General features: G+C 40.3%; 1 protein-coding gene across 5 annotated transcripts in view; it reads left to right on the top strand.

Moving 5' to 3' along the window:
• The window catches only part of pdm3 (POU-domain protein pdm3), a 158,945-nt gene that overhangs the window by 52,913 nt on the left and 89,711 nt on the right, over positions 1–16,321 (top strand). For all 5 annotated transcript variants that reach the window (XM_018452816.1, XM_018452819.1, XM_018452818.1 and 2 more), the window contains exon 2: positions 2,352–2,647. In XM_018452816.1, coding sequence (XP_018308318.1) covers positions 2,381–2,647 — 267 coding nt within the window. In that variant the 5' untranslated portion in view covers positions 2,352–2,380. The remainder of the gene's footprint in view (positions 1–2,351; positions 2,648–16,321) is intronic.

Below are 16,321 nucleotides of genomic sequence, written 5' to 3'. Positions count from 1 at the left end.
ATCTTCAAGTATAATTAATTCTAATGCATTCGCATAATATTAACTTCCTTGTCAAGATATATTAAACGCCTAAGGATAAAATTATCGTATGACAGTTTTGTCTTCGCGACGGGCATCAATGAGAATTAACCTACAAGCCATTTATCGGCAGTCGCTTCCATGGCACAAAAATCGAATAATGCTTATTAATCAGCTTAATTAGCGGCAAAGCTCCTCTCGTTGCACGTTGCGTAAATTAATTCCTCGTAGCGATGATCGATGCGATCTCTTCGCCTAGCTACGGTTCCTGTATAGGGACTGATTTATTTTACCGTTTTAATTGATGTGACAAATACGACTGTTAAAGTATAATAATTTTGTCTTTCCACAATATTATATACATGTCATTGTTAATTTCCATGATATAATAAGTAAAAGTATATGAAAATAACTTTCATATTAAAAAGTTCAGCATAAATTATCTTAATGTATATATTTAAAAATATCATATCATCTAACTAATGTATTTATATGTAACTTTGATACAAAACGCTAAGAGATCGTATTGTCTGTGTCAGGAAAAAAATATTCTTTAGAAATCGTGAAATATTTATTGAACAGTAGGCTTTCCTTTCTATCTTGAAATAAATATTCTATTTTTTATTAAAAAAAATATATTAAAAGAAATAGTTTATTTTGTTGGAAAAGTTTGCATTATTTCAAATTTGTGGATATTGAAGATGACTGTGCTTTACTCGATGAATTGAAAGTGTTGCAGTAAAATAATATGAAAACAGGTGAACAATGTCAAGCAGACGCAAAAATAAATCTTGATTATTTTTCTCACTTCTCAGTTTGTGAAGTATGGTATAAATCACTTTAAGTTCAAAGCCACAGCAATCGGTGGCAGTCTGCGGCTTCGCGCAGAAAAAAAACGCGCGTTTTTCTCGCTCTCATTCCATCATCTCAGCGTCTTGAGAAACTTTTACAATTGTCGCTAAGTAGACGACGCCACATATCGCGAGCGCGTTAAGACACCCATATTTATAGGAAACAGGCGACATTAACACCAGAGTTTGCATTTGTGAGCGGTCTATTTGGTACCCAACGACTTAACGCTTTTATTATAAACATGCTGCCGTTTTAAAGCACAGCATCAAATATTTTTACGATGGCCATTATAAAACGCCTTTTATGAGGAACAAAGTAGCTCGCAGGCAGAAGGTGTTTTCTCGCCCTTTGACAATAATTTGTCCAGAATAACCGGCTCGTTTCACTCTCGGCCCCCCACGCCCGGGCTTCCGCTCGATGATCCATCCAGCCGTTCGTCATAGGCGCGCGGCTTTTAAAAAGTAAAGCGCTGGACTCGGGCCAGCACAAAAATAGAAGCAGATGTTATTAGTTGCGTTCACCAAGTATACGACGGCCGCCGCGGCGCGACGAGGCAGGCGGTGGAGGTGGCGGTGGTGGTAGAGAAACGAGAGACGCGAGCAGAAGGCGACGAGGGAACGGCCTGTCCAGACGGTAGTGTGATTTCATTGCCCTTGAATTCTTACTAACTGAACGCTTAGATAAAAATAATTAGGCGGATAAATGCGGAGAGAAGGGGGAGGCAGGAGATGACTGCGGGCGGTAGCGCGCGTTAGTCGCAGCGATTTTATTCTGAAATCTCCCTCGGTGCCTCTCGCGTCGCTACGCCTTCCTTTCTCTACCTCTCATCCGATGCGATGCTCCGACCAAATGTTTTTGCTTTGAAGTTGGAAGATGAACGGGCCTCCTTCTAATTTCCAGCGTCTGCATTCTTAACAGCTGCACGCGCTGCCGTTCGATATGGCTGATGCGATACCGCGAGTCACGTCGCGCCGGTTTAATTAGCATCTCGCGTGTCGTCTTTTCTCCTGGTTCTTGAAAAACCAAAAGCAATCGAAATTAATATCGATCGTTTAACAAGGTTTCTCATCTTTTGTGGAAAATTGCTTCGTTCGTCTTTTATTAAAGAAAAGTATCGCATATAGCTGTCCTGTTTTTTTTATAGTCATTAAAAATTGTTGAAATATACGTATAATTATATTTGATTATTATATTTAATTATATCTAGAGATTCTCTAATAAGAGAGAGAGAGAGAGAGAGAGCTCTATATTCACAATGAAAATCGCACGTACGTGATTCCTTTACGATTTACTCGGATTCATAAAATAACATTAAGTCGAAAATACGAGATCGTTATTAGGCACGACGCAACCGTTTCGCGCTATTGAATCGAAACGCACGAATTATATTCGCACTATAATGGGATTGCGTCCTATCAGGAGCTGCGCGGCGGCGCGCCCGCTATTAGAACGGTCCTCCGAGAGTTTTGGTCGATTTGCAGATTACGAGTCCCCGGGATGCAAGGCTGACATGGCGGAGGGTTCGGCCGAGGAGGAACAGAGCAGTACTGCTGCGCCCGCTTCCCCGCCAGCTGATCTTCGCACTCTGAACACCCAATTGTCGCCGCCTTATCACCACCAGCCCCATCTCCAGTCTCGTCTTCAGCATCTGCAGCATTCCAACATGCTGGCGACCGCCGTACCGCCCCGGCACAGCCTCAGTATGCTGTCTCATCAGGTGAAAGCGGAGGCAGAGCTGGACGCCCCCTGCGATGTGCCATTGAATCTCAAGAGCGAGGTAAGCGCAGGAATTCCTCTCGTCGATTATTGATGTTGGAAATCGGCTAACTGCTTTCGATTGTTCATTTTCGATGTGTTTTGCTCGCCGAGCAGTTACATTTGGGCGGAAATCGCAACACATTGCATGACAAGCATTAACAATTACTGCCGCAAAAACGAACGTACAGTGCCTGGAAAATTATTTCGGCGTAATGTATATATTTTAGCTTGATGTAGCAAGTAGTTAATTACTATGTAAGATACCGACGGCCTATTTCTGTCGGTTAGCATTCTTAGGCGATTGCTCGACCTATGCTTCAGTTGAAGCGATCGAGATATCGCTACAGCAGTGCTAAAGCGTACAATGATCGAGATGGTCGTTATTAACGGTTTTGTGTGTCAATGACAACCAATTGTATGATTAAGTAGCTGCCATGACGCATCTCAACCTAAATCGGCCAATGATCTCTCTGGTCTGTATAAGATTAACGTACAAAACAAAATGTACTCGAATGACTTCCATGAAAATGATAAAGTCGGTGTACGCGATTTCGTTCGTTAACGTGTGTTGTATTTTTTAAAACGTTATTTAACAAAATCTTTTTTTAGATCTGGTAATATCAGACGTTAAACCAATGGCAGTTTTGTATGTCGATTTATGTCAAGAGATTATGTAACATTCGCTAATATCCGGGAACCAAAATTCTCGTGGTAGAATTTAATTCTATAGAATTATATAATGCACAATTTATACGTAGTGTATAAAATAGATTCTTGTCATGATCACAGTACGATAACATATCTAAATATCAAGTAATTATTAGAAAAGAAAGTTGTTAGTCTGGCTACTTGCACAATCTTGAATGCTACATTTTGTAGTTATATTAAATCGATTGCAAACTGACAGATAAAAATATTATAATTCATATGTAAATAACAGGAAACTAATCATCATATTAAGCGATCGATCGCCTGCTAACGTAACACAACTTGTTTTTTGTTTACGAGATATTGAAACAAAGTAGCAAAAATCATATGGATAAATCGAAAAGATGAAATCACAATTTCTAATAGTGTATGCATTTTTTAAAGTATTACATACAAAAATTTTCCAACTATAGAATAAAATAATTTTTGTTGACTCTCTTTTCAATCAAATCTGTCTGATCAGTAATCTTCGGTATTAAAAGTAATTTGAATGTTAATCGCAAACAAATCGCATTTTATAAATACTATTACTAACATTACATGAATTTATTGATATTAATGTAAAACTTACTCGTGCGGAGAAATACCGCGATGAGATTTATATAAAAATTAGGAAAGACTTTTTCGATTCGGAGATGCGGACAAGCGGAGCGAAAACTCATTAATGAATGACAAATCGGTCGTTAATTATTTCTCGTGTAGTGAAATTAGTTGTAAGCAACGGTAGTTGTAAGTCGTTAGAACAAGGCGGTAAAGTATTATGAGGAAATCCTGACTTCTCCAGCTGTGCGATCGTAAAGCGGAAAATATTTGCACGTAGCTTATATGTGCCCGCTTCAATGAACGATGACCAGTTTTGTCGATGCTTGCACATCGGACTAGCCAGTAGGGAAACTTTAGCAAACAAGCGTCCGGGGATTACTAGTCGTCAAACGTGTCTACTTTCCTTTAGGACAATTAACTCTCACTTATCGACTTTCTACAGAGTCGTCTCTCGTTAGTTTTAAAAATCGAATGTAAATGTAATCTATAAGCCAATACCATTCATTCAGAGATATCATAGCAAATATAAAAGTAATCTGTAAGTCTATCGTAAATCTACGTTACAACAAATTTCTAGCGTCTCGACGCAAATCGCTTTGTTGATAATCATATAATTAAGTCACGTTGCGTTGATCCGTCACTTTACGATCTTAATTGCCACAACACAAGCCGCATGATATTCTTAAACGCAAAGAATTAAACTCTACGAAGAATTCGACAATGATGCCAATTAAGCGAACGGAGGAGAACAACCGCGACACTAGACACGACGACAGCGCGTCTCGACTAGAGTCTCGAAAACGGCACTCTCATCCGTTTAGAGCTCGTTGTCCCTGTCCATCCATTACACTATTATCCCGTCGGCAAACACGGTATCCATGCTGGACTCCACGCACGGACTTAATGCCCGGCTTGCATCTGAGAACGAAGCGTGCAATTTACGCGCAAAGGAAGGAGAATGTTTCATTCGCTCCCGGCAAAAAGAAACATCCTGCAGGTGCACGTAACAACAGGACGGATAATAATGCCGTCCGCGCTTCCGTCGCAAAATACGTGGCGACGAAAAGGAGGAATTTCCTGACGCGATCGATCATCATCGTCCAGTATTTTACGCGTAAAAAAATTCCCCCACGACTGTCGATCGTAGCGACATTGTTAATTTTCTCGATCGGAAACATCGAGAATAAATTTCGCACACTTTACGGAATCGATCGATGAACGAAGATGCGCGAGAGTGTTATATCAGCGGAATAATTTATCCGTGATTTCATCGCGGGCAGCTCATTCGCGGAGAGTTTCACAGTCGCTCGAACTTCTGTTCGACAATCATAAATTATTAGACCTTTGAACGCGGTATTCTTAACGACCCCCTCAGTGCCATTAGCCGTTCCTCTTAATTGCGGAATATCTCTCTTTCCCGGCAGAATAATGGATATTCAGCGACGCTAATAAGTACAAAGATATAAAGAACAAACAGAGATTTTGTGAGATGCGCAAGGTCGTCCGCACAATCAAGACATTAGCTAAAAGATTCGTCAAGAACTGTGCGTATATATTCTCAGCTCGAAATTTTTCGCGAAGTAAAGTATTAAAATGACCAATAAAAACAAATGGGCCGCTCTACAAGCATGGAAATGCGTAATGTAAAGTATACTGAAAAAAATGCGTGTAATTTTACATGGCAATTACATGTCCATGACTGGAAAATTACCTAAATATGATTGGAAATTTACTGAAAATTGTAAATTTCCAATCATATTTAGGTAATTTTCTAGTCATGGACATGTAATTTTCATGTAAAATTACATTTTTTTCAATGTATAAGTAAAAATACGAAACGAACATATCGCGCAATGCTAGAGAAGCGCAAACTCGAAACGGATCGAGCACCCTTTGCATTCGCGAAGACCGCAGTAATGTGCATATATATGCAAATATTCGCGTATCTCACAGACACATCTGCGGACCGGAAACCGTTAAACGCTCGACGGATGCATCGTCACGAATATTCCTCCACTCGTGGTCCCGAAGATTTCACCGGTCACACGATAGAAGCCTGCTAAACTATCTACAGGCTTTGCCGCAGAAGCAGCGACCCTATCTAGACCCTCTCGAATCCGAAGACGCAAATTTCACGTAGTTGAATCCGGCGCGTTGACCGTCCGATGGATCGATACGCCGTAACCAGCCTTAAGGCGCATTCCAGCTTGATGGCCACCAGTCCCGACCGTAAATGCATCTGTCAAGAAAGTGATTGAAGGTAAACGATTCAGGGGAGTCGCGAACACCCAGACGGATCGGATCTCATTACCTCGGTGGCTCATTTCAGCGAGTCAATTGCATTTCGATCGGATTTCACAATTATTATGATTATTGTTGAGCGAAACCCTCCTCCCGCACAGGTCTCTGATTAGAATCCGGCGAGAAGCAGTCATCTCGCGCCAGCAGTCGGCTTTTGACTCGCTGAGATACCTCACACCTTGATCGGTCGTAAAAAAATCTGGTTATCGCACTATGGTTTTATTTACATGCAGTATATAATGATATTCGCTGGCTGTATATAATAAGCTGCTATAGAAATATCAATGAGAATCACTCGACGATTCTATTCTTTCCGCATTTCCGATTGCAGAGAGGATATAATTTGAGAGATAATGTTCTTGCGTTACTGTGCAAACAAATTGTCGTTACTGTGCGATTATGATTTAACGTGGATGACCAGTGTGGATGAAACCTATGTTCAATCGCGTCAACGATCGAAGAACGAGGAGACTCGCATAGTCGCACTTTCATAAAAAAAAATCCTCAGTTTTATGACGCATTATTATACTTGCCGGTCGCAAAAGATTTAGCTAATAAAAACGTACGTTTGACGGGCGATCGTCCGTAAAGCAACGCGGTCAGAACGACGAACGTGGAAATGGGTGGCAAAAAGAAGAATGAAAAAAAAATGGAAGAAGTAAAAAGAATAAAATGCCGAGATATTCTATCGATGGTCGTCTATTTCTCTCACATGATATTCGCGGAGTGATGGAATGTTTATCAATAGATTAATCTCGGAGATCGGCGGGTGGTTCCGCGTCGTCGCCGGGCAGGCTCCTCGATTGCGATTAAACATAAAAGTATTATTTCAATCTGGCCCCTCCGCGCGCGCCGGCCATACATTCTCTCGGTGTGTATGTCATCCCCGTCGGCACATACGCACACAGACGCGCTCACATACGTGTGTGTGTGCGCGCGCGCGCACTTACTCGCGCGACCGATAGATCGGGCATTTTTCCATTAGATTGGAACTTGATTAAATTGAAAATCTGTCAATTTAGGAAAAAGCATCCGACAGCTTATATTGACGGTGGACATTATACGCGGTGGCCAACGAGGCAGAACTCGTTGGCCTGACAACTAGCGGAGATATAAAACCCATCGTCGCGACGATGGACCCGGGATGCACGCCGGGCTGTTTACTTTTTGCTTCCTTTTGCGCCCTTGTAAAATTAATTGCCGGACGCTCTTTGAGGGTGACGCTCGCTTTCGTCGTTCTACCGATCGCAGAAATTTGCTCACGGTGTCATTCGTTCAATCTCCACCCTGATATGATTCCGACGCAGCATCCTCTGTGTTCTCCCCTCATGCACCCCTCCTTGCGCCAGTTCCGTCACGAGATAGTCGCTGACGAGTTTTTGTAACGAACGCATTTATCGTGCACACTTTTAAAGGAATAATGTGGCTTTAGCAGATTTAATTCGCTCGAATTTGCCGTTCGTATCAAGCAATCAGACGAGCCATATCCTATACGATGAAGGAGGAAGGGCGTTTCTTTCGGTTTGACAAGCATTAAGTGACCCACATACCCTTAATCATCCACACTTGAAACACATGTTACGTCCACTGCTCAGTCAACACTAATTTAATTGCGGTGCGTCTTTCAACGAGGTTCCAAGAATTCATATACTTTGATTAAGAATTCAATTCTCTGATATAACTAAATACTCTACGAACGGATCCAACCGTTATTTTATTCGTGAGAAATCTCCCGATATATAATTTTTCTCTATCTTTCTGTATGGCAAGTAGATCAGTTACGCGACAGGATGATTATCTTTAGTATTGTTTTCTCTCTCTTTCTCTTTTTCAACCGATTAATTTTAATGATCTTAGTTCAGAGCTTATCGTTTAATCGCCGATATTTATTCAACAGTATTATCGTTATTACTCCTGATATCAATATTTATGGTGGCAGTCTTTGTTTTATACTTATAAAACAAAGAATATGACCAACTTTACGAAAAGAGAAAAAAATTTTAATCTGGATAAATAATCTGAGTAAATGAGGTGGATAACATTATTTCGATTGATTTAAAACAATATCTTGCGACGAGCAACGCTAGACACAACGGAAACGTGATTGCAATTCGCTTAGTCATATATGGTACTATTGTCCGAACCAGTTCGATATTTGCCGCGCAATCGAGAACATATTACACTTACGATAAGGTGCCGCGATTGCGACGGATAATTTAATTGAAAATGCGGCCTAACCTAACGATAATGCTCCGGAGAAATTCCGCGCCAACGCGATCATTATTATGAATACTTTAGATCGAATGAACTCCGCATTGCTTGTGATAACTCACGTGTAATACGTTAATGCATTGTCACGATTAAGCACGCTCCTATTATTCCCCAACACGCAGACAATGAATGAAAAACAGTTATGTTTATTTCCAACATTAGTAAGAAGCAAACTTATCGTTGAAATTTAATTATTTAATTATTGTAGATTGCATGTTTTAAATGTACATTAAGTACCGATTTTAGACGCATGTATGACTTATTAATTTTTACAGGACGAAAAAACCATTATAATGGCATTGAAACAATGTCATATTTCAAAATTAAATATTTTGAGGCAAGAAATACAATGAAATAATGAATTATAATAAATCTTACTCAAGAAAAAACTGCAAGATTTCAAAAATAGAACCCCGTCCTGTAAAGGTTAAAAATTATCGTTAAAATTGATTTAGATCGGAATACGATTTTCCTACATTACGAAAAACTTAATTCCAAATAGTCTAGTCGAAAAGCCCGAACTTTACATTGTTTGACGTTGTTGGTGCAAAGTTTAATCGTATCTCGCGAGTGTCCAGGCGGACCTTGATTAAAGACGATCGTGGAGCGGGAAGAACCGCGGATAAGTCAGAACGTAATCGCGCTCCGGGACGCGGCCTTTTAAAGTAGGAAACTCGCCGGAAACTACCGGCCGCATGGCACCGAGAACTCCCCGGTGCGGTGCCAAATAACAATGTTGGATCTCATAAACAAGGAGACAAGACAAATACCCGCCTGGACAGTGGTTCCTAGGGCGCGGAGTGGACAGAGTCCGTTCCGCCGCCCACCCACCCCTCTGGGGATGGGAGACTCTGCTGGTAATTTCACGGTGTCTTGCATCCCTGAGCCACCCTCTACTCCCTTCTCTCTACCGTTGCACTTCTCCGCGAAACGTTTTCGGTAACGTGATATGTTAACCGCATTCGTCGTTTTATTCGAACTGATCAGCGATTTCTAAATTGATCGAGATTTTTAACGTTATTCTTGTATTTAACGTAAATTTTCGCAAACTCGATGTACGCAAATATCGTTGTTCTGTATACAAGTACCATTGAATCATATTGAAACTGTTATTTTAATTTAAAAAAAATCTATATTTTGTAAATAATGGTTAAAATATTATTCTAAATTGTTTTGTATCATGATAAATTAATTATCAGAGCTATTAGTTTATTGAGTTAAAAATGTGTACAATAATATAAGACATTTACAGATTTATATTCGTAATAAACGTATTCAATTATAATGCGTAGTGAGAGCTTTATCTTGAAGCAAGTACAGGACAGAATGGAGGAAAGGAGGGAGAGGGTCACTGGGATTTGCGCGAATGGCCGACGACTTAATTGATCGAGGGCCATAAGCGAATTAGGGATGACCAATGTTCCACGTGCGGAGCTCAGGAATATGGACGGGGGAAGACGCCGAGTTAATTCAATTCGAGGAGGCTGAGGAGGGTTTTGGGACGTATCTCGCGAGACGTAAATTTGCGTACGAACTGTGCGCGCTCTCCGCGCGCATTCCCTCTTCTAAAAAACGATGGACACTCCGACAAATTGCATCGACGCCTTGGAACTGGCCTGTTCCTTCTTTCCTTCCTTCCTTCCTTTTATCCTTTCTTCTCTTTTCTTCGTTTCTTCCTTCTTTCCTTCTTCTTCGCGACCTTTTTTTTCTTTTTCTCACACTCTCTCTCTCTCTCTCTCTCCTTTCGTTACTACGCGGCCGCGAGTCATAAATCAAATTATACGTTGAGTGAGATTAGATTTCTGTTTGGCCACGCTCGAATTCACGAGCAGTGGATTCGACGAGGGTAAGGCTGCGGTAGAAACCTTCGCCCTTCCTGTCTTCCGCGCCACCACCCCTTTCCCGACCCATCCTGGCGTACCTCGGTGCTGCTTGGCGATGGTGCGCTGGTACTGCTACACTACGAGGTCCAACATTAGTTAACGATTAATCAAGGCGCTTGTAGCTCAACATATATCATTAAACTAGTTAGCGAAGTAGGGTCGGCCAAGTGTGCTGACCACTGGCTACACCACCCACCACCTCATTCTCTCTCCACCGGCCGGCCCTGACCGAACCCCTTCACCGGGCCCTCACTCCCTCTCCCCGACTTGCTCGCGGAGCCGATCCAACCCTCTGGCGACGTGCTCACGTACCGAATGGAACTCTTAGAGACTCCAGAAGCGAGTTTAAGCTCGTCGCTGATGTTTCGTCCGTTTCTGGTGTGTGCCAATTGCTCGTTAAAGCGCGAAACCAGGGAAATACTTCAGCACAGTCGGGGGGGAGCATTGCACTTTGATTCTCTAATGTCAAAATGAGTTCTCGTACCGCCCGAAATGAATGTCGATAAGACGTGGAATTTCCAACGAGGATCGCGGAAAACGCTTTGTTGCTTCGTAACACGATTGGATTAGATGAAGAATAGTATCGACAGATTTCATAGATATCGATAAACTCATTACTAATCGAACAACGGGTCAACGTTGCTATCTAGAATCTCGTGAAGCTTTCGCAATGTGCCCTCTCTGCTGGATTGACCTCCTCTCGGATCTTCTCGCTTTCCCATACCCCTGCCCGCACTTCGTCTCTTCTAGTTTTAACCATCGAGAGACGGCCGCATAGCCTCCCGTGCGCCCGCGGGCGCCCCTTATAAATCCTGCAGGACTCCTGCAGGCACTAATGTACGACTGTTTGCGGGTATAACTTGGCCCCGACACGAAGGATAGGGGATGGTGTTTCCAGTACATGCTAAGCCGGGGCTAAAGGCCCGCTAGACCGAGCCATTCCTCACTGCCCTACAGACTTACACCTCCGCCCCCGTATGCTTGTCTTTGCTTCTTATCCCTAAGCAAATGTGGTCACCGCGAGGAGGGCACAGGGATTTATTGATGGATTTACGACCTTGATGTTTGGATCTTGGAATAAGACGAATGGAATCTTGAATTCGCGAACCATCATGTGTGTATAAATTTTACTTCACGTATCTTAAACGATGCTAATAATAATGTTTTATTAAATACATTCCATACTTAAACAATGAATTTAATATTGGCATTGTAATCTTTTAAAGAAATCGTAATTTTGAATTGTATATTTAATTTTAATATGAAATAAAAAAAGAAATATATGGATGTGAATTATAAATGACAGTGATTTGTTCGATACATTTCAAGATATAAAAAATTATTCGAATAGAGTGGATGGCAGCAAGAGAAAGCAATTTATATGCTGTGCAATTTATGCTGCAGAATCGATGAGCTCGTTTGATGACCTACGAAAGATACCATCCACAGATTATCGACATTTCGCGATGGAGCAGAAATCCGAAAGGGCCAGACACATTAATACCGTCGCAGAGAATCACTTGGCAAAGTTATTTGACCACCACTGTTCATCCTGGGAGATGGTATTAAATCCCCACCCCTTCCACCACCCTGTACCCTCCTCCAGTGGTCCGGACAGACTTGTACCAAGGACCAGAGCTAGGCACCAGTGTCCGGCGGTGTCGTCGGCAAACGTTTGCTCGACAAACAAACTCAACTCCCGTCCCTGCTTCACCATTGCGCGACTCTGTTTTACTATATAAATGAGATGGTCACCCTAAGTACAGGGTTGAAAGGGATGATACTGCACGAGTGTGCGTCTCGTCGGTGCCATCCAGTCGCTCTTCAGAGGCAACTGTCACTGTCGATCCTTCGTCTCTGGCCTTCGAGTCTCACACGAAGGGATGGAAGGCGAATGATAAGAAATAGGTTTGTTCATGTCGAAAGTGTACGTTGTATATTTTTTATTTATCGGTATTTCTAAAATGGAAAGAAATTAGAAACATTATTAGACGTTATTAGTTATTTCGCGCACAAATGTCGTTGCTTTAAAAAATAAAACAATTATTAATTATGTAAGCTCCAATATATCGCTGTCCGTATAATGACACAAAGTGACAAATATCAGCTTGCTTTTAAATTATGGAATTGGAAATGTCGATGCATCTAAAGCTATCAAAAGTGTCTGTATTGTAATAAATTGACAATTATAAAAATTCAATTTGGAAGCTCGAAGCGCAATGTTGTATTAATCAAACAGGATATGAGCAGTAAGTTTCTGGCTTTGTAAAAATTTCTATCGAAATGTAATGTTGATAAATAACAGAATTAATTTGTAAATTAACTTCGTTATCGCGTTTGGATCCATTTATGGTTGTTGCAAGGTGTTCGTTACGTAACAGAGAACAAATATGGAAACAATCTTCGTGCCTGGAGGATGAATTTCATTGCGAAGTTAGTGACCGTTCGGCTGCCCAAGAATAATATAATCCTCCGGTGTGCGCCGAGACTACTCTGTATTAATGTTTGCCCCGATATCTGTAAACAGGCATTACCTGTATCTCTGGACCGAGGTGTAACTATCCGCTAGGCGAGCTCATGGTAGATTTGAACGTTAGCCCGCCACAGGGATTAGAAACTTCCTACGGCGAGGTCACCGTGCATACTGTTTGCGTTTCTCTATCGGTGCCGTGGAAAGGAAAAGAGGAATACGTGGTCAGGTAGCTTGGATCTACGGGAGTAACAGACGTCCGAAACTAAAATAATACGAGCGTCAGCTAAAGAAATTTCAGCGCGCTATGTGCAGTCTTGCTCTTTTAACGTTGAAACTAATGATTATCTCGGTTACTATAAAGAATCCGATAGTTTTATATTCACGTGAAATTCATATTTGTTAATATAAACTTTCTGAATAATTAATTTTTGTTACAAATACATATAACAACAAAAGATGTAATCTTGATATGTGTGTGATACACAATAAGAAATATACATAATTATTACATACATGATACGAAAACGAAAATGAAGTCGATTAGCCGTAAAAGCGAAAAATTAAACACAAAGTGGTATTCAGCGGTAAATGAGGAAGATGCGATACATTTACAAGAATTCATTGCGAACGATAACGCACTGGTGAGCGATGACACAACGGGCATTATCGTAGATGACAGAGCGGTCGGTTTCGTTCATGCGCGTGCGTGTTACGCGTGCGTGTACGTGGACAGACGGTTAACTGACGCGGCATATTTACATTGTGTGGCGGTGCAATTAAGCCTCGTATCCGGCATCAAGCGTAGGAAATTCCGTGCGGACTAACACCTTGCTCTCTGCATTCACGCGGCCCGCTTGTGTCCTGCTGCATCCTGCCGTCCTCCTCGTGGCAAGATCAACAAATACGGTATCCGTCTGAAACGGATCTTCGATCTGTTTTCCCTTTACTTTTTACTTGGACGTACATATACTCCATGGAAACACGAATTACTCAATTATTTCTAAAAGTAATTGAGTTCGATTTTTTTACTGAATAAGTATCAAAGATGTATACAAGAAACTATAACAGATTAATAAGAAAAAATTTTGCCGATGGGAAAATTTATTTGGTTCGCATTAATGAAAAACTGAAAGAATATTGATTACAGTTTATTAATATATAAATATTGTATATGTATTTACATATTATTTATCGCATTGCTAAAGCTCTCTCTCTTTTTTTTATTTTGTAATATAAATAATTACGTATATAATGTTATAAAATTTATATATAAAATTTCGAGAATTAGCGAATAAGTATTATTATTACATTTTATCAATTTTATAATTCAATAAATTAAAGGTTATTTCTTTTGCGTTTAATTCTAAATTTCCAAAATGATTTTTGATGCGGTATTTTACGTGATTATAAGTAGAAACGTGAATACATATGCGCTCATACGAAGTCATACATATCACATATACGGCGAAAGCTACTTCGATCACGACGCATCGATCCATTCTTCTCGTCTGGTGAAGATGTAACTGTTTCTACGACTCGTAAGGGAATTCCATAGACTGCTTTGAATCTGGTGGAAATCGTTCGGGAAAATATTTCAGAAAACCATTAGCATACTCTCGTGAATGCGTCTTACGAATGATTGTCCTTTTGGATCCGCGTAATATGATGGTTCACTTGCTAAGAATGAGAAGTATTGCTTCGTTCTTTAAGTATTACACTAAACTAAGGAATCTATTGTATTGATTTCATAGTAAGACTCTGTAAGACATATGTAAGTCTTTGACGTAATATGCTAATTGAAGCGTTTCGCGGAATGAGTTAAATATATTCGTTTATTAAGGAGAAGCAAAAATCTCGTAGATAATCAGTAGATATTAGCATACCGTTTGATAAAAATTATCGTAAAAAAAATGAAAGCATCGTGATCGCTTTGAGATAAACCAAAAGTATGAAATTTTTGTAATTTTAATTAAATTGTAGTAATTTAATTAAATTATAGTAATTTAGCGATAAAACTTTATGCGCATTTTTCTATACCTGATGACATCTGCGAACTATCACACATGAGTAAATAATCGCCGTTTGACGAAGTCTGTGTAGTAACATGAAAATAATTTACGCAAATGATGAATATCCACTCGAGTTCTTTGCTTTACAGGTTGTTAGTGCGCATGTATTGCGATGAAGGAAGCGTAAGAAGTGCAAGAAGCGTCGCACAAACTTGATAATCATTGCCGTCTCTTGTCAACTGCGACTTATCGAGTCTCGCTATCTTACATCTCGCGGTGCATTTGTCGTTAAGCCGGCCGCCAGCATTTTGTAATTGATTGAAGCAAAATACAGTCGTGGAAGGCAGACCAGGCAATCGGGGGGACAGCCGAGATCCAGTAAGTCAAATTTTCCCGTCAAGCGACGGCCGCTCGTCCGTGTACATGACGTTTTAATAACGGTTCGTGAGCGATTGAAAATGTCAATCTACTCCGCTTTTGCGGAGAGCGTGCGTGTAAACGCGTGCACTACATTCGCGATGCGTGCGAAACGCTCGTCGAAGGTTCGTATCTGTTAACCGTCGACGTTTAAGTGTTCCGCTCGTTCTCGCGTGTTCGTTTAACGCCTTGGAATTGTCAAGACGTTTTTTCTAAGTAAAGTGCACCTACTTTTTAGCACATTATTACTGGCGTTAGAAGGGGCTTTCATCAATACGGACTCGCTCTTCGCGCGGCGAACTCGCGCCGAACAATATTTAATATACGATCAATTTTTTCATTTTCGGATTGGATCGTAACATATCCTTTTTTACGTGAAATTTTTTTATAAAATACGTAATTATTTTATATTGCAATAAAAGAGATTTTTTGCCGAGATAAAAAGTAATAAAAAATTTCATATTAATTTTTAAACACGAAGCGCAAATTTTTCATCGGAACACATGGAAACAAGGGCTACTGGTTTAGATACATTTATATATTATGCAGTATGTAATTACTTTCCGATAAAAGGGATTTTTTTTTGCCAAGATAAAAAAATAATAAAAATTTGTATTAATGTTAAAAATATATTCCCGAGGCTGGATTTTCCCCGCCGGCAATTTCAAGACAGATACGGGACACAATACATGCTTTTTTTTCCTGCGTAATGCCATAATGGAATTATTTCCACCATGCCTCGCTTAAACGAAAGTTACGATACGATCGCAACGGCTCTGGCTGAATTGCACCAAAAATCTGCATTAACTAATTCTGATTTATGTTTTATGATCTCTTTTTGTATAATTTAGAATATAAAGCTAAACACATAATATAAATGCATAAAGAAAATTATGTAATTACACTATTATTGGAAATTAAAAATTAATTGAGATTAACGTGAGCCAGCTACACTGCAATCAGGCTGAAATAAAAAATTCAAATTGATCTTAGAAATCTTAAACTCTCCAGTTGTCTCATGTTTCGATAATCAATTGTTTCTCACCGTCGATGTCGATCAGAAGATGACGATGTCCAGAACAATAGCG

Source organism: Mycetomoellerius zeteki, unplaced genomic scaffold (genome assembly GCF_001594055.1).
Source record: "Mycetomoellerius zeteki isolate Tzet28-1 unplaced genomic scaffold, Tzet1.0 scaffold35, whole genome shotgun sequence".
Taxonomy (NCBI): Eukaryota; Metazoa; Arthropoda; class Insecta; order Hymenoptera; family Formicidae; genus Mycetomoellerius; species Mycetomoellerius zeteki.
The sequence above is the reverse complement of the archived record's forward strand: the minus strand, read 5'-3'. Positions and strand labels throughout refer to the sequence as shown.